The sequence below is a fragment of the Zonotrichia leucophrys genome, chromosome 2, assembly GCF_028769735.1.
Source record: "Zonotrichia leucophrys gambelii isolate GWCS_2022_RI chromosome 2, RI_Zleu_2.0, whole genome shotgun sequence".
NCBI classification, from domain to species: Eukaryota; Metazoa; Chordata; class Aves; order Passeriformes; family Passerellidae; genus Zonotrichia; species Zonotrichia leucophrys.
Window position 1 is genome coordinate 46,930,191 of NC_088171.1, and position 25,548 is coordinate 46,955,738.

The 25,548-nt window shown below is 43.1% G+C and overlaps 1 protein-coding gene across 3 annotated transcripts; it reads left to right on the top strand.

Annotated features, from left to right (window-relative positions):
• The first annotated feature begins 2,799 nt into the window (after positions 1-2,799).
• Positions 2,800-20,818, top strand: FKBP9 (FKBP prolyl isomerase 9). Of its 3 annotated transcripts, XR_010439139.1 has the most exons (11): positions 2,800-3,172; positions 6,815-6,960; positions 7,291-7,480; positions 8,149-8,294; positions 9,863-10,052; positions 12,113-12,258; positions 13,439-13,625; positions 15,849-15,994; positions 17,685-17,848; positions 18,730-18,830; positions 19,196-19,324. XR_010439139.1 is itself a non-coding variant. In XM_064704864.1 (10 exons), exons 1-10 carry the CDS (start codon positions 2,916-2,918, stop codon positions 19,376-19,378), a joined length of 1,755 nt encoding a protein of 584 aa, XP_064560934.1. In that variant the 5' UTR covers positions 2,801-2,915; the 3' UTR covers positions 19,379-20,818. The 3 variants fall into 3 exon arrangements, 2 of the variants coding, with proteins under 2 accessions (XP_064560934.1, XP_064560935.1); XM_064704864.1 differs by lacking the exon at positions 18,730-18,830 and having other exon boundaries at positions 2,801-3,172; positions 19,196-20,818; XM_064704865.1 differs by lacking the exons at positions 2,800-3,172; positions 18,730-18,830 and adding an exon at positions 4,481-4,595 and having other exon boundaries at positions 19,196-20,818.
• The last annotated feature ends 4,730 nt before the right edge of the window (positions 20,819-25,548 follow it).

Below are 25,548 nucleotides of genomic sequence, written 5' to 3' on the forward strand. Positions count from 1 at the left end.
CAATTTACATTGCTTGTTTAAAAGACCGATTTGGAATGTGCAGTGTGACTGTTTTTGGAAGGAGGATGTGATTTGTAACCGCAAATCTTGTTATCTTTAAATAACTGCCCAACTCTTGACTGGTTAGGTCATCGAGCAGGACCCTTTTCCTACCAATATATCAATATTATACAAGAGAATTTCTGAATGCACTTAAAAAACCTTTGATTTGACTGGATCCCTTCTGTTGCTGGGTTGGTACAGCTGGGTGTTAGATGCACAAAAAGTGGAGAACTGGGCCTGTGAGCTGTTGGCTCCCCAGCTACAATGCTCAGGCACGCTCTCTTTCCATGGGTTTGCAACCCATGAGTACACTGTGCTTGTCTAATAATTTGTCAACAACAAAATCTTGTCATTGGTGTTTTTTACATGATGCCTGCATTTCCAACTGGTTGTCCCAGTCCTTCTATCATAAATTTCTCTGCTTTTCAAAAATATTGTGTCATTTTACCTATTCTTACTTGAGGTTGGTGCTTCACATGCAGATGCTTAGCTTTCCCATCCTTGTTCACTGAAACTAGTTACAAGAACAGAGAAAAAAACCCAAGTTCCTCCTCATCAGTGTGTTCAAGATCAAAAAGAAAGGGGAAGAGGATTGCTGGCACACTGGGATGGTGATGCCATTTGGATGCTGTGTCTTACTGGGTGCTTGTCAGGTCAGGTTCATGACCACAATAAGAACCTGAATGCACATCAGTCTATGGAGCCTGATGAGCTCCATCCCAGAATACTGAGGGAATTGCCTGATGTAGTTACCAAGCCCCTCTCCAGGATATTTGAAAAGTCATGGCAGGCCATGAAGTCCCAAGTGACCTCTTTAAAAAGGGTAGAAAGGAGGACCCTGAGAAGTACAGACCTGTCAGCCTCACCTCTGTGCCTGGGAAGAACATGGAACAGATCCTTCTAGAAGCTGCAGTGGGCATGTGGAAGACAGGGAGATGATTCAGGACAGCCATCACTGCTTCACCAGGGGCAGGTCTTGCCTGACCAACCCAGGGCCTCCTGTGATGGAGTGACTACAGCAGTGAGGGCTATGGGTGTTGTTTATCTGGACTGCTGTAAAGCCTTTGACATGGCTCCTCACAACATCATTTTCTCTGGAGTGGAGAGAGATGACAGATTAGTAAATAGGTGGATGGTCCCATCTGGTCAATGGTTCAGAGTCCCAATGGACATCAGTGACAAGTGGTGTCCCCTTGAGGTCTGTACTGGGACCAAGTGCTATTTAATATCTTCATTAAGGACATTAGTGGGCTACCACTAATGGTAGCACGTGTGCTACCACTTTGTGCTCCCTCAGCGAATTTGCAGATGACACCAAGCTGCGTGGTGTGGTTGACACATCAAAAGGACAGGATGCCATCCCAAGGAACCGAGACAGGCTGGAGAAGTGGGCCTATGAGAATCTCGTGAGGTTTAACAAGACCAAGTGCAAGGTGCTGCACCCGGGTTAGGGCAACCCCTGGTATCAGCGCAGGCTGGGGGATGAACTGATGGAGAACAGCCCTGGGGAGGACTTTGGGGTGCTCATGGATGAGAGGATGGACACGACCCAGCAATGTGCATCTGCAGCCCAGAGAGCCAAACGTGTCCTGGGCTGCATCCAGAGCAGCGTGGCCAGCAGGGCAAGGGAAGGGATTCTGTCCCTCTGCTCTGCTCTGCTGAGAGCCCACCTGCAGGGCTGCATCAGCTCTGGGGTCCCAGCACAGGAAGGACATGGACCTGCTGGAGAGAGTCCAGAAGAGGCCATTAAGACAATTAGAGGGATGGAGCAGCTCTTGTACGAGGAAAGACTGAGGGAATTGGTCTTGTTCAGCTTGGAAAAGAGAAGACTTCAGGGTGACCTAATTGCAGCCTTCCAACATCTGAAGGGAACCTGCAAGAAAGGTGGAGAGGGACTATGTGCAAGGGGGAATGGATTCAAACTGAGAGAGAGTAGGTTTAGATTAGATATTAGGGAAGAAATTATTTACTGTGAAGGTGAGGAGGCACTGGCACTGGTTGCCCAGAGAAGTTGTGGATGCCTCATCCCTGAAAGTGTTCAAGACCAGGTTTATTGGGGCTCAAAGCAGCCTGGTCTAGTGAAATACATCCCTGCGCATCTCAGGGGGTTGGAACTATACCATCTTTGAAGTCCCTTCCAACCCAAATAGTTCTGTGATTCTGTCTTCTCTCTGTGTCATTTGGAAAGGTCTGCTGCCAGGGAGTTGCAAATCCCTGTGACAGCACTGGTGTGCATCAATACGTATTTGCCAACACAGCCTCATGTCTTTGAGAGCTTGATCTAAAACGAACATTTGTGATCGAACTTTAAGCTTGCAAATACTCGAAGTCGTGCACGAGTACGTGTGCGGGTAGAGTGACAAAAGAGTGACCCCGTTTGCAGCTGCCGTGTTTTCGGTCCCTCCCAAGGTCCAGCAGCTCCGCTCCCAAGAGCTGCGAGAAATCTGCGGGAAATGGCGGGGTTGTGTCTGCCTTGTTTACGACTCTCGGGGTCCGCCCGTCTCCCGTGCTACCTTCGGAAGGGAAGGAGCGCCGGGAGGGCGGCCGGGGGCAGCGCCACGTCGCACCTCCGGCCCGGGAAGGAGCGGGGCGGGGGCGGCGGTGCCACCGCTGCGCTCCGGACTGCGCAGCCCCGCGGCGGGCGGGGGGAGCCGGCGCCGGGGCTGCTCCTCCCCCGTCCCGGGTGGGAGCGCTTCATCCACGTTTGCAAGTTTGCAGCGGCGGGAGAAGGAGGAGGAGGAGCGGGCGGGCCGGGGCGGGCAGCTTTTCTGCCTTCCCTCTTTTCCTTCCCTCCATTCCCTCCCTTCCCTCCATCCTCCCTTCCTGCCCTCCCCGCCGAGCGCGCCCTGCGGCTGCCCCGCTCGCTGCGCTCCATGGCGGGGCCGGCGGCCGTGCGGCGGCGGGGCCCGGGCTGCGGCTCGCTGCTGCTGCTGCTGCCGGCGCTGCTGGAGAGCTGGGCGGCCTGCCAGGCGCCGCCGGTGCCCGCCGCCGAAACCCCTGCGGACGGCACCGAGCTCGGCGTCGAGCGGCGCTTCGTGCCCGAGAGCTGCCCGCGGGCCGTGCGCCCCGGGGACTTCGTGCGCTACCACTACCTCGGCTCCTTCCCCGACGGCACCCGCTTCGACTCCAGGTCTGGCACAAGCCCGACCTTCGTTGGGAGGGAGAGCAGGGGAGCGAGAGGTGCTGTCCCCCACGAGGGTGGTTTTTCGTGCTGGGTGGAGGTTCGGTTCGGGTTCCTCTGTTTTTCCCAGCAGTGCCCCGTGGGCGCTTTTGAGGTGACCGGTCGGAAGCAGGTCAGCGGCAGGATGGGCAGTGTCGTACATGCGGGACCTACAGATCACCATGGCAAGATGCCTTTGAAATATGAAGGGCAGAGAGCTGGGGTGTGACCGCTGGGGTCATGGGGCAAGACCTCTGTAGTGGCTGGGTCCAGTAGTTTGCTTGCCCTCGTGGATTCCTAGCACGTTCGTTCAGCTGCTTTTCCAAGGCGTTGAATAGGAGTTTTCTGCTCCAAGAGTGAAGACCATAAGGTTATTCAGCTACCCTTAGCCCGGTAAACAGGAGTGTATATGGTATCACAGTCTCTCACAGCAGTGATTTCCTGCCCGATTCATTCTGTACATTTCCTATGTCTTCTCCAGGCTCAAACCTACTCGAATACGATTGGTTCTGAGTCATTATCCTTGCCGGGAATACAGGAATTATCAGGCTGTACTTACATAGAATTTTTTGGATACTTTATCCTTTAATAAATGTGACCTATGTACAGTGAAGTGCCTGGCTGCTTTCCTGCTGTTATTTTAGGATCAGGAAGCCTAAATAGTGGGATCAGGAGATTGGGAAGGATGCTGCTACTGCTGCCAGCTTATTTGTTTTTTCTTACTTCATTCATTGCCACTGATCAAAGTATTATTTAGAAAGATAAAGCAAAATGTATTTTCAGTAATCCTGGTAATCTCCCTTGTGCTCCAAGGAAAATCTACAGCCTTAGGGAAATAACTGTCTTTCAAAGCTCAGTTCTCCCTCTGGAGCTGTCTGTAGTTAGTGTGCCAGTAGTGCCATACAACCAGCACTTTTCTGACTAAAATGTGGGATGTGATAGCTGGCACTTCAGCTGGTGTTGGTGCAGTTTCCGTGAAAAGGCACAGTGCAGATTTTCAAAATTCACAGGCAGTGAATCCATTGGCAACTGATAGGCTTGGAACATAAGTCTTTGCTGTGGATGTGAGGACACACAAAGGCAGCATCCTCGTGGCTTATTTTATAAATATGTGACAATGGGAAACCTGGCCACGTGTTCAAAGTGTGTTTCTGATTGCTGCCTGTGCATTGAGGCAGGGCACCTGGAGGGGCTGCCCAGGTGCTGGCTCTCGTTTTAGTTCCTTGTCATTTCGGTCTGAATTACGTGGGGCAGGAACAGATTGGGCAGAACTGTACAGCATTTATCTCATTGGATCCTCTAAATATTACTAAATAAGCAGTAATGGTGATAGTCTAGTCCAACTTGGATATTTTTGTAGCTGCCTTCATTTCAAATGGGTGCAAAATATTAGGTTTGTTCAGCTTGGGATTTTTTCTAGATGGCAACTCATATTGGTGTACATTTTGTTATTCACTATGATCCTTTTTAAGACTGGTGACAGTGTTTAATCATGTTCAGACATGGAAAAATAGGAGTGTTTTGTCTTCTGTGGGTTAATGCAAGAAATATTCTGGAGTGTTTGTTCTAAAATCTTTGGTGTTCCTTGCCTATGAGTTAAAGAGATTTAGTCAATTTATATAAAAATAAGCCAATTTTCTTATCTGTTTTTTGTTTGCTTCCTTTTTTTTAAAAAAGTTTATGAGCATGCTTAGCAGCATCATTTTAATCAAACACTATTATGAAATCAGTCTAGAAAATACTTTAGATGTTGACCTAAGGGCAGTTTTGCTTTGTTCCTTCTTCAGCTCTTGAAAATATTCTTGAGTTTTAAAATTAATTTTCTGTATTTCCAAGGAGCAGGTAGCAAAACTGCTCCTCAAGTTACCAGGCTGTTGACAAAGTCTTACTAATCATGACTGTGCTACACAAATTACCATATTATTGTCATTGGTTGTTTATATTTTTTTCCTCAGCATTGGCAGTTTTTATTTCAATAGGCATAAAATGATTCTCATTTAAAAGTCTGAATTTAGTTGCCTAGTCATCTACTATTAATTTGGTCAATTCCACTAATGGAAACAAATTTTGCTTAGTTTTAAGGAATCTGCAAAGTCAGTCCTGCAAAGCTGCGTGGTCTGATCACTGCTTTGTTCAGTTCTCTGCTTTGCATCAAAGTTCTCTTAATTGTACATTTATTTTACTCAAAAGAAAGCTCTTCTGTTCTGAGTTCATCCCAGATGTATTGCCAAGCTTTGTCAATTGCTACAAAATACCATTCGGAGGGTTTCTTAGAACCTATTATATTACTAGTCTTAACATCTAAATTATGGTTTTGTGTGTATAATAGAATTTGTCAGGGCCTAATTTAAATATTTTCCATCCTTTACTGGGAGTGGGAATACTACTGCAACTGAAAGTGAATGCTCAGTAATAGAGGGTTGTCTACTTTAAGAGAAATGTTTGTCAGAAGGAAAAAAAAAAAGATGGAGCAAACAGAGAGTTCACTCAGTAAAATATTTGAGAGATGCGAGGCTGTGGGACTGTTAGGAGGCTCAGTATGTTGTGGAAGTGATGTGTACAGTCTTGGAAGGAAAGTTTGACATCATTTCCCTAGGGATGTCTAGCTACTGGCTGCTTTCCAGAATTTTAGCATGCAAAAGGCAAAAGCCTTTTTTTTTTCCTCCCCCCAGGTCTGACTTTTATATATATAAATGTAAAAAAAAAAGTCCTTGAAATTATAAAAGGGATTTAGGAAAACGGAAGTTGTAAAAGTTTAAAAATAAGCATGAAGCTTTTGAGGTGCTTCTTGACATGTGTTTTTATACTGCTTCAAGAAGTTCAATTACAGTAATTCAGGCACATCAAAGTGGGGTCATTGTGCAGATTTAAGATTTAAGGTGGCCGAATGAACCATGTAATACAGTGTTCTGCTGTGGTAACACTGCTGTTCTCCATCTCCTCTCTAGAAAATAGAGTAATTTAAGCATATTTTTTTTTTCCTTTTGAATATTCATGTATTATCACAGAGGAGAATAATTTGTTTCTTGATTTTTGGTCTGGCAAACCTGCCATTTGAAACATGTCACTGTGCTTTAACTGAGTGCTGTGAAAGTGGAGGAGAAAATAAACCTGTTGGCAAACCTCACAGCTACTACTTAAAAAGCATCTTTTCTCTCTCCCTTTCTCCCACAGAGATTGGAAGTGTGATTTTCACATTGTAAAGCTTTTAGGTCTTACATAATATTTTTGTGATGTTGCTGACTGAAATCAATATGCCGAGATCCTACCGTGGGAGCAGTTATCCTTTCACATCTCATAACAGTGTTTAACTTTTCCTTTTCTCCCCTAATTTTCCAGTGCTGCTTTTAATGTTAGTGTGTGAATTAGCTGAATGTAGTTCTGGCCTTCATGTGCCTGTAGTACCCATTGCACTCTGCTAGAATGTGTTTCAGATGGGTGATGGGCAGTGGACAGAAGGAGAACTGTGTTGATGTCTCAGGAACACCGTGGATTTGCCCTTTCCTTTAGGAGCGCTGATCCTTTAGGACTGATAAAGTTATTCTAGTGGGGCAAGAGAGAGACAAGGTGTAAATGAATCACTAACATTCTTTCCTGCTTTTCCCCCTTCAGCTATGACAGGGGATCCACGTTCAACGTGTTTGTGGGCAAGGGTCAGCTCATTGCTGGCATGGACCAAGCTCTGGTGGGCATGTGTGTGAACGAGCGCCGCTTCGTGAAGATTCCCCCCAAGCTCGCCTACGGGAGTGAGGGCGTCCGTAAGTACAGCACAATTTTAAACCAAAATTGTGGCTTTGCAGTGCTGCACAAGGTCTTGTCAGTTCCAAAAGTATCTTTGTTCTCAGAGAGGAAACAAATGCTAACTCAAGATAGTTTGCCTGATGGACAGCTGTGATAAGAGTTCATCTTGCCAGATTTCTGCCCCATAAATATCTGCAGCAACGGCGAGGGGCCAAGGAGTTGTAAGCACACCAGGAAATAAGGTGTGCATTATGCAGCATTTTTAGGGTAGGCATGGATTGGTTCCTTTTCGCTGGTACCTTGTGTAAAAAGGGAAAGCAAACTGTGTGTGTGTTTTGCTTTTGCAGCTGGTGTGATCCCCCCCAATGCTGTGCTCCATTTCGACGTGCTCCTGATAGATCTGTGGAACTCGGAGGATGAAGTGCAGGTTCAGACCTACTTCAAACCTGAGAAGTGTCCTCGGACAGTCCAGGTGTCTGACTTTGTACGGTACCATTACAATGGGACATTCTTGGATGGGACCCTGTTTGATTCAAGGTATGCAGCTGGGTTAGGGTCTTTGGGTAGTTTAATAGGTATCTCATCATCATTTGCTCCCCTTTTACCTGTGTTACAATTAATGCTAACTGCCCAGAAACACAGGAAATGACATCTGGCATTGGGTGTGTTAGTAATTTTTTCAGGGATTATAGGATAGCAGTACTGACTCAAACCAATAAAAATGTCCATTATTTCTTTGTGGGCATTACCAATCCAGATGCTTTTTTGAATTTTAAATTTCATTCCCTATATGTATATTACTATTTATTGAAGTCAGTTAAAAGTCTCTATAACCAGTATAGCAGTTGAGATTAGATGCAAGTTTTGTAAATTTAGCAGGGTTTGTAATGAAAGTGAGCCGCTAACACTTTTGTACTGAGATTTTACGTGTACAGCATCTGTGCTTCATTAGAACCCAGTGGAAAATGATGCTTTAGTAACAGCTGCCTGAGAGCCACTTTCCAAAGCCTCTGTGAGGTTCCTGACATAGCTAAGCACTCTGGAAAACTTCCCAGCCAGCCCTTGGCAAATGAGGGACTGATACTCTTGGACTAGCAAGTTGTGAGCTACACTGTGCAGAGTATGTGGATTTAAAGGTTCATATTGTTCTTTCCTGTGCCAGTCTGACATTTGGTTGTGATTTTTTTCTCTTTTCTCATGTTTAGCCACAATCGGATGCGAACTTACGACACCTATGTGGGGATTGGGTGGCTGATTCCTGGCATGGACCAGGGGCTCCTGGGAATGTGCGTAGGGGAGAAGCGCATTATCACAATACCGCCTTTCCTGGCGTACGGAGAGGATGGAGATGGTAAAAGTTATTCCTTTAGTTGTTCCTCTTTTTTTTTTTTCAATCCCAAGTCATGCATGTTTTGAAACAAATTTTCTGTATTTTAAATTTATGGGCAGCATTATTACCCTGTTCAGCGAGACACTACTTAACAACTTAATATTGTTGATACAGCTGTAGTGTTTATATACTGAAATTTTATTTCAGTCAGGGAATACAATCTGTGATTAATGTCTAGTGGCACCAAAAACTTGAAGAAGGTGACTATATAATCCTTTTAGACTGCCACAGAAAGGAGAAAGAAATTAAGAAAAAATATGTTAAATGTATTTTTAATTCCAGATGGGTTTTGTTGTGTTTTTTTAACAAATGCTCTAGTGATAACTACAAAATAGATTGTCTTGTGAGACTGTGCAGCCTGCAGATTATACATAGACATCCCCATGTTGAATTATAGTTTGTGACTTTTACTTATATATACTTTCTATACTATATATATATACTTTCTCTGCTCTGGTGTTTAAGGATGTGTTTGTGATGTATGAGGTTTCATACCCTTTCTGTGGCTCCGTTGCCATTAACTGTGAGGCTGAAGAGGCCTTTGTTTTCAGTGAGGCTGTGCCATCACTGTGGGAATAGAAGGAAATTACTCAGTTGGAGAATTCAGTGAAAAAAACCAAACCTGAACCAATAAAGCACTGACTAGAAGCAAATTTGCAGACAGACCTGGATAAATTAGAGCACTGACAATCACCAGCCATATGAAATTAAACAAACTGGATTCTGCACCTGGGATGGGGCAACCCTGGTTGTGTGGAGAGACTGGGGAATGGGAGGCTGGAGAGCAGCGCCATGGGAAGGAACCTGGGGCTCCTGGTCTATGGCAAGTGCCCTGGAAGTCAGGAGGGCCAAGTGTGTCTTGGGGGGCATCAGGGACAGCATCACCAGCCAGGCAGGGGAGGGGATTGTCCTGCTCTGCTCTGCTCTGCACTGGGGCAGCCTCACCTCCAGTGCTGGGGGCAGTTTGGGGTGCTAAAATATAAGAAAGACATGAAACTATTGGAGAGAGTCACAGGGCGAAGGTGCTTGAGGGGAAGCCGTGCAAAAAGCAGCTGAGATCACTTGGGTTGTTCATCGTGGAGAAGACTGAGGGGAGACCTCACTGCAGTCTGCAGCTTCCCCATGAGGGGAAGAGGAGGGGTAGGCATTCTTCTCTGGTGACAAGTAACAGGACCTCTGAAGTTGTGTCAGAGGAGGTTTAGATTGGATATTAGGAAGAGGTTCCTCACTCAGAGGGTGGCTGAGCACTGGAACAGGCTCCCCAGGGAAGTGGTCACAGCACTAGCCTGATAGAATTCAAGAAATGTGTGGACAACGCTCTCAGTCCCAAGGTGTGACTCTTGGCCAGGAGTTGGACTGATAATTGTAGTGAATCTCTTCCAACTCAAATAATCTATGATTATAATTTATTTTGGAAGGGGAGGTGCTTGATGTTTGGCAGTACGTTACTTTTTTTCAACAAACATGTTTAAGCTTCTGCTAGAACACCTGCTGTTTCTTAACAATTTTCTGCCCTAACACTATTATAGGTAAGGAGATCCCTGGCCAAGCTTCCCTTGTCTTTGATGTGGTTTTGCTGGATCTGCATAACCCCAAGGATGGCATTGCTATTGAGAACCAGCTTGTGCCTGAATCCTGTGAGCGGAGAAGCCAGACAGGAGACTTTCTGCGATACCACTACAATGGCACACTTTTGGATGGCACATTGTTTGATTCCAGGTAACCAAAACATTCAACTCCACAGACTGCATTTCCAGTTTGACTGCTCTGTTGTGTCCATAATATGCTCAAGCACAGTTCTTTGCTTTTTCTTCCTTTTTTGAAAATTTTAAGTGGACTTTAAGTGGACTTTTGAAAATTTTAAGGGGAGTCTTTTTAAAAGACTCATAGAAAACTTTTTCATATGGGAAGGAAAAGAACTCTTTTGTACCATGTCATTGTCACAGACGCCATCTAGGGGTAGTGGCCCACCCAGTGAAGCCAAGTGCTTTAGGCACACAAGCCTGAAGATTTTTTTCCCCATAGGGTTAATCTGCCAAATAGGTAATACCACTGAAGAGAGAGAAAATAAATATGATTCCATTTTATGTCCTGAGAATTGTGAGTCAGTGTGCTAGTGGCTAGTGAGGTTTATAATACTTATACTTGGAAACTGTTTGCATTTTGAAGGCTGATGTCTTTCAGGACTGAGTTATGGGTTTGCAGAATTCAGTCAGAGGAGTTTTCTGTGATAAAGGAAGGGGGATTACTGTGACAATAAATTCAAAGCTCTATGGGAACATGAGCCTCGTGTACAGAATCATATGAATAATACCCTTGTAGATTTCTGTGACTTTGGTTGTTTTCAGTGGTACAGTGCTTTACTATCCTACTCCAGCTTTCAGAACAGCTGGCTAAAAGGAGGTGAGAGTGAGCCAATGTAAAATGTTCTACAAAATAAGCTCAGAGAAAAATGTTTAGCACTACTGCAACAGCCATCTCTGTAGACCTTGATTTACAGTTTGTGAAGGCTTATAAGTTAAGAACTCAAGGCTTATCCACCAATTTCTCTTTTTTGAGATATGAGTATCTTCTCTAGCAACTAATCAATTTTTGAAAATAGCTGTAGTATTTTTTTGAGGGTTGCTGTCAAGAAATAGTAATAAATGCTTTGTAGACAGCAGCCTCTGCATCATTCTGAAGTGCTGAGAGTTGTTAGAGAGCCTGTTCACTAAAACATGGTTTCCTGACCTCCTGCAGAATTCATAAATGAAGAAATAGAGCAGCTAACAATAGGGATTGAAAACCCTGGAGCTAGCCAGGATAAGTTTTTCACTGGTACAGGGAACATGCCAAAAGCTCTGCAAATGGCTGGGTTTGAGAGCTCTAATATTTTCCTTTGCCTTTTTACTCTGAAATATTCGGCTGCAGAACTGCCCTGGGCAGCTCAGCCAAGGCTGTCTGGACTTGGAGCAGTTGAATAAACCTCGGAATTACATCAGGGCCTGGTCTTGTACTGGTTTAGTTCTTTCCTAGAGCTACCTTGTAAAGATGAATTAAAGCCTTTCTGCCTTCTCCTTCTTGGGCTGTGCCTTTGTGTAACATGCCTTGAAGAAAGGCAGAAGACAGTCACGGCCATGTAAGAAACATCATTTTTGTTGTAGCCTTGTTTTATTCTATCATGAGGTAGTGAAGCAAGTCCTTCAGCCTGTGTGTTAAGTGGCTGGCTTAGGTTTTGTTGTCATGACTCATTTTAATGTTGAGCTTCCCAGGAGAGCTTATTTATCCCACCTGCTCCTTCTGATAGTTGAACTACATAGCTGTGGTTGCAAAATGAGGTAGTCTGCAGGGTGTCTCATGAAAATGAAGCACTTATCAACCATAGCTAGTTGATAAGTGCTTATTAAAGTAGTGTCAGGGCAGAGGAAATTTTAAAGGAGTAAACCATTTTTTTTTTCAATTACTTGTCAAAACCTGCTTTCTGTTTCATTAAAAAGACATGAATAAGTGTGATTTTTCTTTCTAGATACAGTAGAAATGAATTTGCAGATTTGCTGGCTGTTCACTAGCCAGGGTCTCACTGCTGGGTAATCAGTGACCCGTGTGTCACTGAGTGATGAAACCTGGTGGCCTGGATTCAGGGAACATAGTTCCTTTGTGCCTCCCTGGTGCTGGTTAATGACTGTGTGTTTGACCTTAACTGCTTTAAGAATTGTGTTGCAGAGCTATTGCAAGAGCCCATGTTTTCTTGAGTACACCTGACACTGCTGAAATGCAAATATTTCAAATATTTTCCATAGTTATTCCCGAAACCGTACATATGACACCTATGTTGGGAAAGGTTATGTGATTGCTGGAATGGATGAAGGTTTGCTAGGGGTATGCACTGGTGAAAAAAGAAGAATAATAATCCCCCCTCATCTTGGATATGGAGAAGAAGGGAGAGGTGAGCTTGGCTTTGCATTCAAGTCTTCTGTAGTTAAACCTTTATTGCTTAGTTAATCTACGTGTCTTTTCATTTTTCTGGAATTTGAAAGGTTTATGAATTAGTTCATTATTTTGTGGGTATCAAACTGACAAGAAATCATCCAGAATTTGCAGGATTATTTTGATTAGCTGAATAGGTAGGACATTAAAATACAGAACAATCTCACATGTAACTGGTAGCCTGAGCTCATTTGGGTAATTGGTGTTTCAGGCAGACTGGTACTTGGATGCCAGGAGCTCTGCAGTGTGAGATCTCCCTTCCTGCATGTCTTAAACTCTTTCTCCTGAGGGAGTCCATCATGCAAAGTTTTCTTCCCCATTCCTTCCACAGCCACAGTTTTTGTGGACTTGTAAGCCACGTCTGTAAATGGTGGATGCATGTAACAACAGTGAAGTAACCATGTATGTGTAACATACAATTAACATTTCTTTGGGAAAACTCATTGCTACCTAAACAGATTGCTGGGAGAGGCTGAATGTGATAACCCTTCCAGCTGATCCTAGTGTTGTGGCTGGTGTTTCAAAAAGTGCCTCCTGGGATGTTACTTGGATAAGTGGTTTAGGAAAAAAAGCCTTTCTTCTGGGAATGCAAGTTCTGTGCTGCAGATTTGGAATTAGACTCCTTTACTGAGAAACCCCAATCCTAGGCCTGGATGTGTTTTGTTAATCCTGGTAATGCACATAATCCTGGTAAGAGGGGGAAGAAGTTGCCTGCTTTTAGGGTATTTTAAGGAACTGTAACTTTTTACATATAATGATGTTCCTTGAAGCAAGAGCTCTTGAGAATTTTGATGATCAATATTGAATTGATACATGAAACACAAATGAGTTATTTAGGATAGTCACAGGAAATACATGGTTATTGCCTCATTTGTGGATAATTTTAAAATTCAGGGTAACAAAAGCTTTTCCTTCACCACTGAACTGAGTGCATGCTTAGTGCTTTCCCACTGGTTGTCTTTCCTACACTGGATGCAGCTTGCATCTGTCACATCCTTTAATTCTGAATGAGAAGAGCAGAATGACTCAGCAGCAGGCACAGCAGGAATGCATATTCCTACAGGGTGCAGTACCTGGACATCATCTGCCCCTTTGGGTACCATTTCTTTCTCTGTTTGCCTGATGTGCTTCCTGTTTAGGAAAGATTCCAGGATCTGCAGTGCTGGTCTTTGACATCCACGTGGTGGACTTCCACAACCCCTCGGATTCCGTCAGCATCACCGTTCACTACAAACCCTCCAACTGCACCGTGCTCAGCAAGAAGGGGGATTACCTGAAATACCACTACAATGCTTCCCTCCTGGATGGAACCCTGCTGGACTCCACGTAGGTATTTGGTGAGGAGAATGCTCCCAGCAGCAGTGAAGGCAAGAATGAATTCCCTGCACAGCAAACTAGCAGGGAGTAAAGTGTGGTGGTGTTCTCAGGGGTGCCAGGACAAGGGAGGAGATGAGAATGTTGACTCCGTGTTTCAGAAAGCTGATTTATTATTTTATTATATATATTATATTAAAACTATACTAAAAGAATAGAAGAAAGGATTTAATCAGAAGGCTTGAAAGGAAAGGAATGATAAAATCTTGTGACTGACCAGAGAGTCTGAGCCAGCTGGACTGTGATTGGCCATTAATTAAAAACAATCACGTGAGACCAATCAAAGATGCATTTGGTGCATTCCACAGCAGCACATAATCATTGTTTAAATTTCATTTCTGAGGCCTCTCAGCTTCTCAGGAAAAAAAAAATCCTACCAAAAGGATTTTTCATAAAATGTGTCTGTGACAATAAAGATTTATTTTTTTTAACCAAATGTTTATGTCAAATGTATTTTTCTCTTTATGGCTGCCTGCCAAAGGTACATAGGAGGAGGAGAATTTAAAGACAGTCTGTCATAGCATAATGAGAGAACCAAGAACAAAAAGGATGTAGGAGTGTGTTGGAGAAGAACGTAAACAGTATGTGTGGAGTGATGAAACGTGTTGCATGGCATTCTGTTTAAATGGGCCAGTTCAGGTGTCTGGGTGAGTCATGCCAGGGCAACACAGGTCTCACCATGAATGAACTGTGCAGGTTTATTCGGTTTCTTGGGTAGCATTTGTGCTCTGTACTGATTCAGTGCTCCTGAGAGAGGTCTGGTAGGGCTACTTGTTGTGGTCTTGTTAAAGATACCTTGAGTGTAGTTTACAGTAAATGGTCACTTGTCATGTCTGTGGCACACAGTGCTGCTCCTGTATTGTAGTGTGGTTTTAAGTGTCAGCATGGAGTAACTATCAGAGGCCTTGATTGTAACTGTGAGAATCTTGTGCCTTTTCCTCCTCTCTCTTGGCAGTAGATGTATGAGGGAAGCAAAAGATTGCTCCAGTCTGTCTCGTGTAGCACTGAAGTGAGCCTGGCACACAGCTACAAGAGTATTTCTGTTAGCTTCCTGTTCTTTTTGCCTTAATCTTCGGAATAGTGCAAGTCATCCAAACAATATTTTATTTTTTGGAAGGGAAGTTGGGAAAAGCTATTTTTAACCAGGTTATAATTAACACAGGAAGTAGCTCATGGGTTTCACAGTGTACACAATAGCTTGCAGAGCTGAAAAGCTGCCCTAATTTGGAGCACGTGGTGCAATGCTGTAGGCAAGGATGTATACAAGTGATGTGTTTGGATTCAAAACAGTTTATATGTCAGGAGTGCTCAATTTCCATTTTGTAGCTGGAACCAAGGGATGTCGAGACTGTCTCACTCACAGCAGTTTTTGGAGAATGAAAGATTGTGAATCATGTGCTCCTAATTTTAAGGCTGACCTCTTAGCCACTGAATTGTTTTCTTTCCAAATAATACTCTGTTGTACAAGCATGTCCTGCAGAGGCGCAGCCAAGCCAAATAACCAAAGAAAGGCAACCAATAGAATAAAGAGCCTTAATGCTGCATACTCTGCCTTTAGAATCACAATATATGTTTGACTTTTGGGCTTTTAACTGGTGATATTTTCTAATTTTAGAAATTAGCCACGGGCAGCAGGATATAATTCAAAATTTAATAGGGTTAAATAGGAGTAGTAGTGATTATTTGTGTTAATAGCTACTACATTATAGTGACTGATTTCATTAAAGAGATGACTGATCCATGAGAATGCACTCAGATCCCTCTATGGAGTTGGTGGTCCTGGGATGAATGTACATCTGGAATTCTTACATCTGCTGAGAAGTCCAATTACAACAGTTAAAAACATGGGAAAGGCAAAAGCCCTTATTTCAAGATAAAATACCTTGGGGTTGTAATTGGCATGATTAATGATTTTAATTGGATTTCATCCAAGAAGCCTATAATTTTAGTGCCAGAGGACATGTCAGCAGCAGAGACTTGTCTGTTTGGTGCTGGCTGTAACTTGAGAACAACTTCAGGTAACTCTTTGGTAGAATAAAGCATTGGGTATTAAGTTAATTTTTGGCAATGACAGGACACTACTATAAACTGCTCCTTCTGTGGTAACTTTGAACAACAGAAATTTCCTACTTTATGTTGATTTTTTTTTTTTTTTCATTTTTCCTTACTTTCCAGACACAGCCTTGGCAAGACCTACAACATAGTTCTGGGATCTGGTCAGGTGGTGTTGGGGATGGACATGGGCCTTCAGGACATGTGTGTCGGGGAACGACGGACAGTTGTTATCCCGCCTCACCTCGGCTATGGAGAGCATGGAGTTGGTGAGTGCACACCCACTTAGCCTCTCTAGAGTGACTGAAACACAGGCATGCGTGCTTTATTGGCTGCTTGAATGGGGATGTTTTAGAGGTTTTTCATGTCCTTATTTTAGACATTCCCCTCCTCCCTGTTTCCCTGTGGGCATGCTGCCTGTGTTGCATTTCAAACCACGCTGTTGCTGTGGCCAACAGAGAGACCATCGGAGTACAAAAGGCAGCACGTGTCCCCAGTGATGTTGCTTTGTCAGAACAGAAAGCTCCAGGCAGTCTGGTGTTGCAGAGGGATGCAAACACTGTTTTCCATGGCAGGGAGTTGGGTGCTTGTGTGTGGACATGCAGCATGTTATTGAGGAGACAGAGCCCTAGGGGACTGGTCAGCCCTAATATGTTAGGAAATTCAGAAGATACATAAACTGGGTCTAAGATGTGAAACAGTGTATTGGTGCAGTTAAAACTCCAACACAAATACATTTTGAGGCAGCTTTAGGGCTTTAAGTCTTACAAATTTTTAATGATGTGGACAGCAGTAATAAAAATAATGATATAGAGTGACAAGAACTTTTATGTCCAGATACGTTGTTTCTGGTCTTGCTTGTTAAAAGGTTTGAGGGAAAGGAGTCTATCATGAGATCACCAAGATCACCAAATTCTGATGTGTATGGAAACAGTTGCATAAGTTGCTGGGTTCTTTGAATAGCTCCAGAACAGTTTGTAGTTTAAAAGGCTATCAGGCATCACGTGCAGAGCTTAATGGAGAATTAATTTGCATTAAGAGATAAGAATGCATTTCCCCTTGTACCTGTCTTCTGTGAAACATTAAGAGTTTACTATATATACAATGTTTTATACAAGATTTTATCTATTATACATTATATGTTATTGCATAGCTATACATAATAAATTGAAAATTTCCTCATAACATGAAAAGTCTGCTGTGTAAGATACCTGTCATAAGTATTTGCCATTGTTCAGGGTACATTTGATACACATTCTGAAACATTGTATGATTTGTTACTGTGTTGGTATATGCCCAGCTATCTGAAGAAATTGCTTGTTTGCAATTTCTGTCTCTTGCAAGAGGTGAGTTTTCTTTTTCTACACTAAAATAAACTCCTTCCATGGCTTCCCTGAGGTAATATTCCAGGCTGTTGAGTCTCACAGCAGTACGCTGGTACACAGTGTATTGGCAAGATAAAGGAAAATGGATTATTCCCACAAGTTTAGTTTTTGAAAGTAAAAAAAAAAAAAATGCAGTTTGAATCATCACTTATGGAGTGGTTTGGATTGCAAGGGGCCTTAAAGAACAGCTAGCTCCAAGGCCCCTGCCATTATGGAGTGGTTTGGATTGCAAGGGGCCTTAAAGAACAGCTAGCTCCAAGGCCCCTGCCATGGGCAGACACCTTCCACTAGAACAGGTTGCTCAGGGTGCCATCCAAACCTGGCCTTGAACATTCCTAGGAATGGGGCATCCACACTTCTGTGGGCAGTCTGTTCCAGTGCTTCAAGTTTTATTTTGAAAAGTTCGTTTTATGATCAACCTTGGTGAAGTGATCAGGAAGATTTGATGGGCTGGGGATCACACTAGAGAAGTGTCTTTTGGAGCAGGAAGGTAAATTTAATTGTGGATTAAAAGGAAATATCCCCTTCAATGTAAATGAGGATAAATACCCCTCTTTGCCATTTGTTGTGACAGAAGGAGAAGTGCCTGGTAGTGCTGTGTTGGTTTTTGACATCGAACTGCTGGAATTGGTGTCTGGCTTGCCTGAAGGATACATGTTTGTATGGAATGGGGAAGTCTCTCCCAACCTTTTTGAAGAAATAGACCAGAATCATGATGGAGAGGTTCTTTTGGAAGAGGTAAGCTGAGATGATGTAAACACCTGGAGTGGTTCTCTTCGACCACTATCAATGCCAATGTTGAAGGGTGGAGTCTTTCCTTGTTTTCTTCTCTTCTTCTTCTGGAATAGTGTTTGTCATCAAGGGAACAGGAAGGCAAGGTATCAGGTAAAACAAGGCTATTCAGCTTTTGAGTTAAAGAAAAAAGGACAGTAAGAATGGCCAAACTGCATAAGATCATTTTCTGTTGTGGTTTCCTTGGTCAGCAACAAATCCTTAGGGCATAAGTGTAAGAGGCAGAGTTGGTATCCAACATTCCTTTGCTGTATCAGCCTTCTTGGTGTCTGTCTCAGTGTTAATTGGCAGTTTGTGGTGAATTCTTGAGCCAAAGCTGAGCCTGCAGCAGTGCATCCAGGAACTATAAGCTCTTCTGGAGCCTGGCAGTGCCAGTGGCCACTCCTTACACATGTGAATTGTGTGCTGTGCAAAGTTCTTCCCCTTGCTTGCTTGCTTTTAAAATCTGCATTGTGAGGATGTCATTGTGTGCCCCAGTTGAGAGCCACTTGCTTTTGCCACAGCACCTTTGATAAGATAAAATTCTTTATGCTCTTTCAAATTCTATTTTTTTAATTCTCTTCTGAAGTCTTCTTTGTCACCTTTATCCTTCTGTTTTGTCTTTTCTTCTTTGTCCCTTCTTTACTCCCTGGAGTGGTACTGCCTGCCGTGCTCACAGGGCAGACTGTGGCCCTGTGGAACAGCATGAAATGTCTTTGAGGATTTAAAAACTAATATGGTAAAATCGAATTCTTGTTTTCTCTTTTCCTAGCACTCTCTTCCACCTCTTTGTTTTCCTTCCATCTCCATCTTCTCTCTTATGTTTACCTCCACATCTGTCCTTGCAGAGAAGAAAAAAGCTTTTACTGGTTTAGAGAAAGAGGTGGGGTGAGGCTGTTGCTGTCCACATCAGCAATCATCCTTGTGTGTTGCTCCCTCTAAGATGCAGGTGGGTTTTTGTTTTACACTGAGCTTCATGTATTGTAATCCATACAGAATTACTGCCCTCCATCTGTATAGAGCTGTTCCTATGTCCAGCTGTCCAACCCATCTTCCTCCTAAATGATGAAAAAGAAGTTTTCTTGTCTTGGGTCCAAGACCCACTGGAATGAGTGAGGAAATCCCTGCTGGGCTCCACAAAGAGTCATTTAACCTCATGTGTCTGTTCTAATTAGTCCAGTTTGGGTGGTAAACTATATAGGGTAGTAACAGTGTCCTGTGTACACATAATAAGTAGTAAAATGCTGGATGTTCTTAATTTTCAAATATCCTTTTCACTGTGAGCTGTTTTCTTCTCTTTTTCCTCCCTTTTAGTTTTCAGAGTACATCCAAACTCAAGTTGATACTGGCAAGGGAAAATTAGCTCCTGGCTTTGATTTTGAGAAGATTGTTAAAAATATGTTCACCAATCAAGACCGGGATGGAAATGGTAAAGTTACTGCTGAAGAATTCAAGTTGAAAGATCAGGAGGCCAGAGAGGAGCACGATGAACTGTAAAGAAAAGGAGAAAACCAAGAATCCTGAGCTGACCTGCTGTTCAAACATGTGTACCAGAAGGAGTTTTGGCAAGCATGGTTCTGGAAGGAGAGCCCTCGGATAGCCTGTGTCTGCCTCTGCCTGGGTGTGGGTAGGCTGTTAAAACATGAGCAGATTTTCAGTTGGAATGGTTAGGTATATCTGAAAAAAGTGTTAAGTGCCTCAAGGTGGGGTGTATAGACAGGTAAGGAGTGTCCTGCTGTATGTGGTGCCGTGAACCACATGTGTGTGTGGGGTCTGCTTTTATGCTAAAGATCCAAAGTTCTCATTGAACAATTCACTGTCAGTTGGGTGGATGGTAGAGAGAAAACCTAGCAAGTGCTTTTAAAAGAATTTTAAAAAAGCTTCTGTATCAGAAATATTTGTGTAGGAAAATGAACCAAAATATTCCCCGTAACAATAACCTGTTGTCAGGTAACAATAAAAGTTGTCAGCTGTTGATCCCAGTTCCTTTCAGAAGGCATGAGCACTCTTCCCAGTAAATGAACAAACTCACATGGATTTTTGCCAGCAGAAAATCAGATTTGCAAATTGCAGAAACATGTGCTATTGCAAAATTTACATAAGCTGTGATTTAAATTAAACAGACCTAGAATTGACACTGTGTATGGGTTTTTACCTCACTTAATAAAAGCTTCCTACCATCTGTACTGTGCTGAATTAGTAACCTTGACTCTTGCTGGCCAGTGTTCCCATCAGTCATTCCAAACCCTTTCTAGTTGCAGCCTCATTTATAGTTTTGTTAGACATTAAATATTAACATACAGGGTCCCAATGCTGTCATAAATACTGGACACAGTTGATTCTGTGTTGGGCTTCTGTCTCCTGTTTTGGGAATTGATAGATTAAGGAGTAAGTACTTACAGTTTAAGCAGCAGAGCAGTCTGCAGTGGCAAACAAACAGACAGACAGTGATAGAACCAAGAAGCAGCCCCATCTGTTTGTGTGTGCTAACGTTGTGGCCCAGCCCTCAGCACAAAGTCAGCCCTGGGAGTGCTGCTCAGACGCTGTGACTCGAGGCAGTTGCCCCCGTTAGCTCGACAAACGCAGCAGAGCTGCTCCCTACTGAATACACCAAACAGAGCCATTTTCTGGGAGGCCCTGGGATCCCCCTCCGTACACAGCATGCCAGGAGCACAAACACACAGAGTGAGACACTGACAAGGAGGAGTGGGCAGGGAGTTGTGTTTTCATTATAAGCTTTGTGTCTAGTTTCTTGCTTTCCTTGATCTGTACATGTGGGATGTAAGCTCCCTGAGATGCTCTTTCTAAAATTTGGTATTTCAGATGAGAACATTTTGTATTGGTTTTTAATGCAGTTCTTACAAAAAGTGCAGTGAAATATTTTTTTTGAGTTTGATACCATTAAATGTTGGATAACTGATCTTTTTGTTAAATAAAATATTGATCAACTATTCAAATTTCTTTTCTTTTGCTGGAGTTCTGGTGGTTTGGGACCATGAGTTGAAGCAGATGCTCTTCCTGCAGCTCTCTTCTCTTGTACACAATAGGCTTACCCTGAATATGTTCAATACTGCCATTAATGTTCAGAAAAAATATTTAAAGCTATGATTAATGGATGATTTTATACCAGATGTAGAAGTTGTGGCTATCAGGGACAGGCAATTCCATTCCCAAGTGTGGGTCCAGAATATGTTCAATAATGCCATTAATGTTAAGAAAAAATATTTAAAACTATGATTAATGGATGATTTTATACCAGATGTAGAAGTTGTGGCTGTCAGGGACAGGCAATTCCATTCCCAAGTGTGGGTCCAGAATGGCTCCTTACCATCTTGTGGAAGCAGCTCTCTCAGCCGACTGTTTTTCCCTTTTGCTTTACTTGGAAGCAGGTTGCTCACTTTTTGCTGTGGTTCAGATGCAATCCCTTCTGTGTGCTGACAAAGCTGAGAGAAGGAGTGGGAAGCAAGTTGTGATTGGAGTACTGCCAGAAGCAGAATTCAATGTGGGAGCAGCTCCTTACTCTGTTCTCGTATGTGCCCTGAAAAAACCAAGTCTGTCTTGTGGATATCCCCCCTCCTTTTGGGAGGATGGAATTCTCTGGTCTTTAAGGTCCCTTCCAACCCAAATCATTCTGTGGTGTCCTGAATTGTTTTGTCTGAGAAAACCTTAGTGAATGAACCTCATTTTTCTGCATGGAGGAACATTCCAGATGGATCCCAGGAGATGGGCTGAAGAGTTCCTGGTAAACCAGGATAACAGAGTTGTCTTCCAGGGCAGATGCAGGAGAAGGAGCAGCACTGAACTGCTGTCAGTTGGTGATCCCAAAAATTGCTGTGCTGGTTTTTTTGGAAGTGCTTGTCACTGATGGGATAGCAGGGATGACTTTACCAGTGCCTCTGGCTAGGGTAAGTACATCTGAAATTCTCATGCCATTGCTCCTTGGGCAAACATGGCTCATGATCCAGCTAAAGATGCTTTTCCTTCAAGAGGAAGTCTTTGTTGCCTCCTCACCTCATCCCTCCAAGCCTGCAGGTTGCCATTTTAAAAATAAGAATGCGGCTTTGGGGAAAATCAGACACTATAAGGAAAAACTTGCTATAAAATAATGGTGTTTATATGGGGCATTGCCCTGACAATGCCAACAGAGGCCAGGTCTGCCTGGCTGTTTTAGGCTAAACTGCTTAAAATCCAGAATTTCTGATCACTAACATAGACCCAGTCCTTTTCCTTTCTTTTGGCAGCTATTGGCTTCTCCCTTGAAGGAAAGCTTGGGTCCACCTTCCTCTAGGTCAAAGTGTAAAACAATTTTGTTAAGGAGAAGGCAGCTATTTAGAATTAATCTAGCTATTTACAATTCATCTATTTAGTAGCATTTTGTTGTTAGTATTTATAATTTGCCTATGTAGAATTTATCTATTAGCATCTACTATCTCCTAGTATTTAGAACTTAGCTATTTAGAATTATCTATAGAACCTCTCTATTTTGGATTTATTTATTTATAGAATTAGTATCTAGCTAGTTTTTTACCATACCTAACTGTGATTACTTTATAAAAATAGATGATGGCTCTCAAGGGTCATTAAGCACCAGATGTAACTGGGCTCAGCTAGCGAGGGGCTCTCCAGAGCTCAGGCTGTTTCTGCTCCTCTAATGGAACAGGCAGCTGCTATTCTCAGAGCTGGCAGCTGACTGCTGTTAGGAAAGAAGGTGCTGGCAGCCAGGGTTGGCAATTGGTGACTGAATTGTCAGGGGCTCAGTGGAAAAGAAAAGCAACAGGGGTGCGTACCCAGAAAAACCCAGGTATTTATGAATAGTTTTTTCTGTGTGATTTTTGTGTCCTAATTTGATAGCAATGCTTTCTGCTGTGTAACTCCACCTGGTGCAAGTATAACAGACATTATCCTTAAGTCAGAATTTGCAGTTGTTGAACTTCAATATTATGTTTTTCTTTGTGGAAAAAATATTTGGATTTTCCTTAAAACTTGAAAATGACACATTTTTCTAGTATGGGGTGCAAGTTTTTAGCTCAGTTCAGCACTATCAGTATTTGTTTGACAGTGGGAGGACATTTGAGCTGGCTGCAACACCCGCTAAGAGGAGGATTCATTTTCAACTAAATAAAGGTCCCAAATACTTGACCTTGGACATGTACTACAGACAGAAGAGATATTGTGAGTAGAGGAAGAAAATAGAGTAACAAATCCACTTGATTTTGTTTATTCTTTTAACTTTAGATATACTCTTTTGGCTATGGGAAAATAGTCTGGGAAATGCATATCTTTTCAAACTAAATCATAAATACATTTTTAGGGTTGCAAAATGTTTCTGGTTAGAAATTTTATTTGGAAAGACATACTACTCACAGTATTTCTTTCTTAAAACTGAAAGGACAATCTTGATAGCAATTGCAAGAATTAGACTGGCTGGAGAAGGACGGCTTAACCTGTAGGTGTAGAGTTAATTTCATTTGCAGGTAATTTTGGTCATGGTTTTAGAGAGGCGACTGATAATACAAATTCTAATTCCTGTACAACAGTCCAGTAATAAAAAAATGGGATTTTGATAAAGTGGAGTAGGATATTTAAAAATGCATCTTGTGTTTTCCCTTAATTTAATACTAAGCAAGAGTTATGGCTGGCAGTGGGATGTGAGACAATGAACAGACAATAATAATCTGTACAGCACAATGCAGGTTTTTAAAATCTGACCTCCTACTTCAGGTTGATTGCATAAGTAACTGTTTTTCTGTAAAGCTGTATGAATGGCATTTCAAGAAGTAAATTATTTGGCACGGAGATACCCCTTGTACAGCAAATGTGTTCTATCAAGGAACTGCAATGTGGCTGAATTGCTTTCAAGTCCTAGCAGAGGTTTACTGCTCTAGCAGATCCTTAACACAGGTTCTGAGACTAACAGGGTTTAATGGTAGGACAAAAGAATGCTGGAGATCTTAATTTACCTGCATCTTTGTGGAAGGGCAAGAATGCTTTTCTTTAAGTGATTGTCATTATGGATTGAACATTCATTGTCCACCTGCTTGGAGGTGAGGTTGGAAAATCTTCCTTACGTAATGCTTGAAAGATGGTGGTCATCTGAAATCCTCTACCAGTTTTAGATGTACATGTAGTTAGAAAACCATTTTATTTCCTTCTGATATGGGTGGGTTCTAGGGAGGCTGAATACTAATTTCAGTAATTCAGATTAAGATTTAGTTGGAGATCTGTTTTGATAACTGCTTTTAAAGATGCTTCCTTGTTTTTCTAGATTACTCTGTATTTGCTCTTCCACGTGGTTTTGTTTATTTGTTGAGGTTTTTTTAATTGTGGGTTGAACAAGACCTTCATCATGCTGAAGGAGTGGTGGCTTGCTCACCTGCTGAGTGAGGCTGAGGAAAAATTCTGCAGAGAGGATCAATGAGTTTATGTGTATCCTGAGACAATTTGATGAAAACATGGGACATTTCTGTTCTCAGAAACACTGCACAGCGAGACAGAACTGCCCCCTCCTTTTCACCAGTGCTGGGGTAATCAGGGAAATCCATTACACCTGTAGTCAGAATGCCAGAGTGTTGCTGACACATCTTGTGCTGTGAAGCTGTGACTATCAGCTACACATTCTCTAAATTTTAGCTCTTATCTGTATTCCAAAGATAAACTGCCTGTAAATGGAAAACTTTGTCCCAGTGTAAACTTTGGTAGTTATGCCTGGTAATTAGGACTCTTGCAACTAGAGGCTGGTTGAGTAAGCAGTGCATCCAAACACCTTGATGTTTTTCAGAAGGCCTTTGCCTTTTGGACTTTTATTTGGCAGCTATGACAAAAGAGCCAGCATGATTGCCTGTTTAAAAAAGCTTTAAACCCAAGATTCACTAACCCTACTCCCCTCCCAAAACTGTAACATTAGCCCAGCCAGTGTAAGTTCTGCAGGTGTCTAAAACCCCAAATATAAGCTGTTAAATACTGTTTGCAGGGCTCCCCTGGAAATGCTGCAGCATTCCCCAAATCCTTGCTGTGCCTGGGTGGTGCAGACCCAGTCACTGGGTGGGCAGCTCATGCTGATGCCTGTGAGGGTCCCACAAGCCCTGCTTGTCCTGCCCATGGTGCTGAAGCTGCAGTGCAGGCACAGGGGAGGCTGTAGGGAGGCTGCTCCCTCTCTCTGTTTTGCCATGACCATCCTGCCCTTCTTCCCACCCCAGGAAAATGGAGCTGCCAGGGAGAGGCTACAGGGACTGGGCCAAACTTCACACCCAGTCCCTGTGACTGCTGCCTCAGCAGCTGGCACTGCTGCCATCAAGCTCTCCCCATCTTTTGGCTTTGGCTGACAGGCTCTTTGCAGCTGTTGCTCCCATCTCCTCCTGTCCCTGACACTGCCAGGGTGCCTTCAGCTCTTCCAGTTTGCTGCTGCTGCCTGAGTCATGCCTCTGGAATGGAAGGCAGCTAAGGCATTATCCTCAAGGTCCTCATCTTGACTGTCCTACTGGTTCCTTCTCCCACCTCTGGCCTCGTGGCTGCCCCTGTGTCAGGCCTAGGGAATTGCATGACTGTAGGTTTTGTACAAGGACATCATCCCTCAAACACTGCCTGTTCAGATGCAGGATGGAATTTCTAAAAGGTCCCTGTGCTCAGCAGTTCCCTGTTGGCACAGCATTGTGCCATGAGATTTGTGA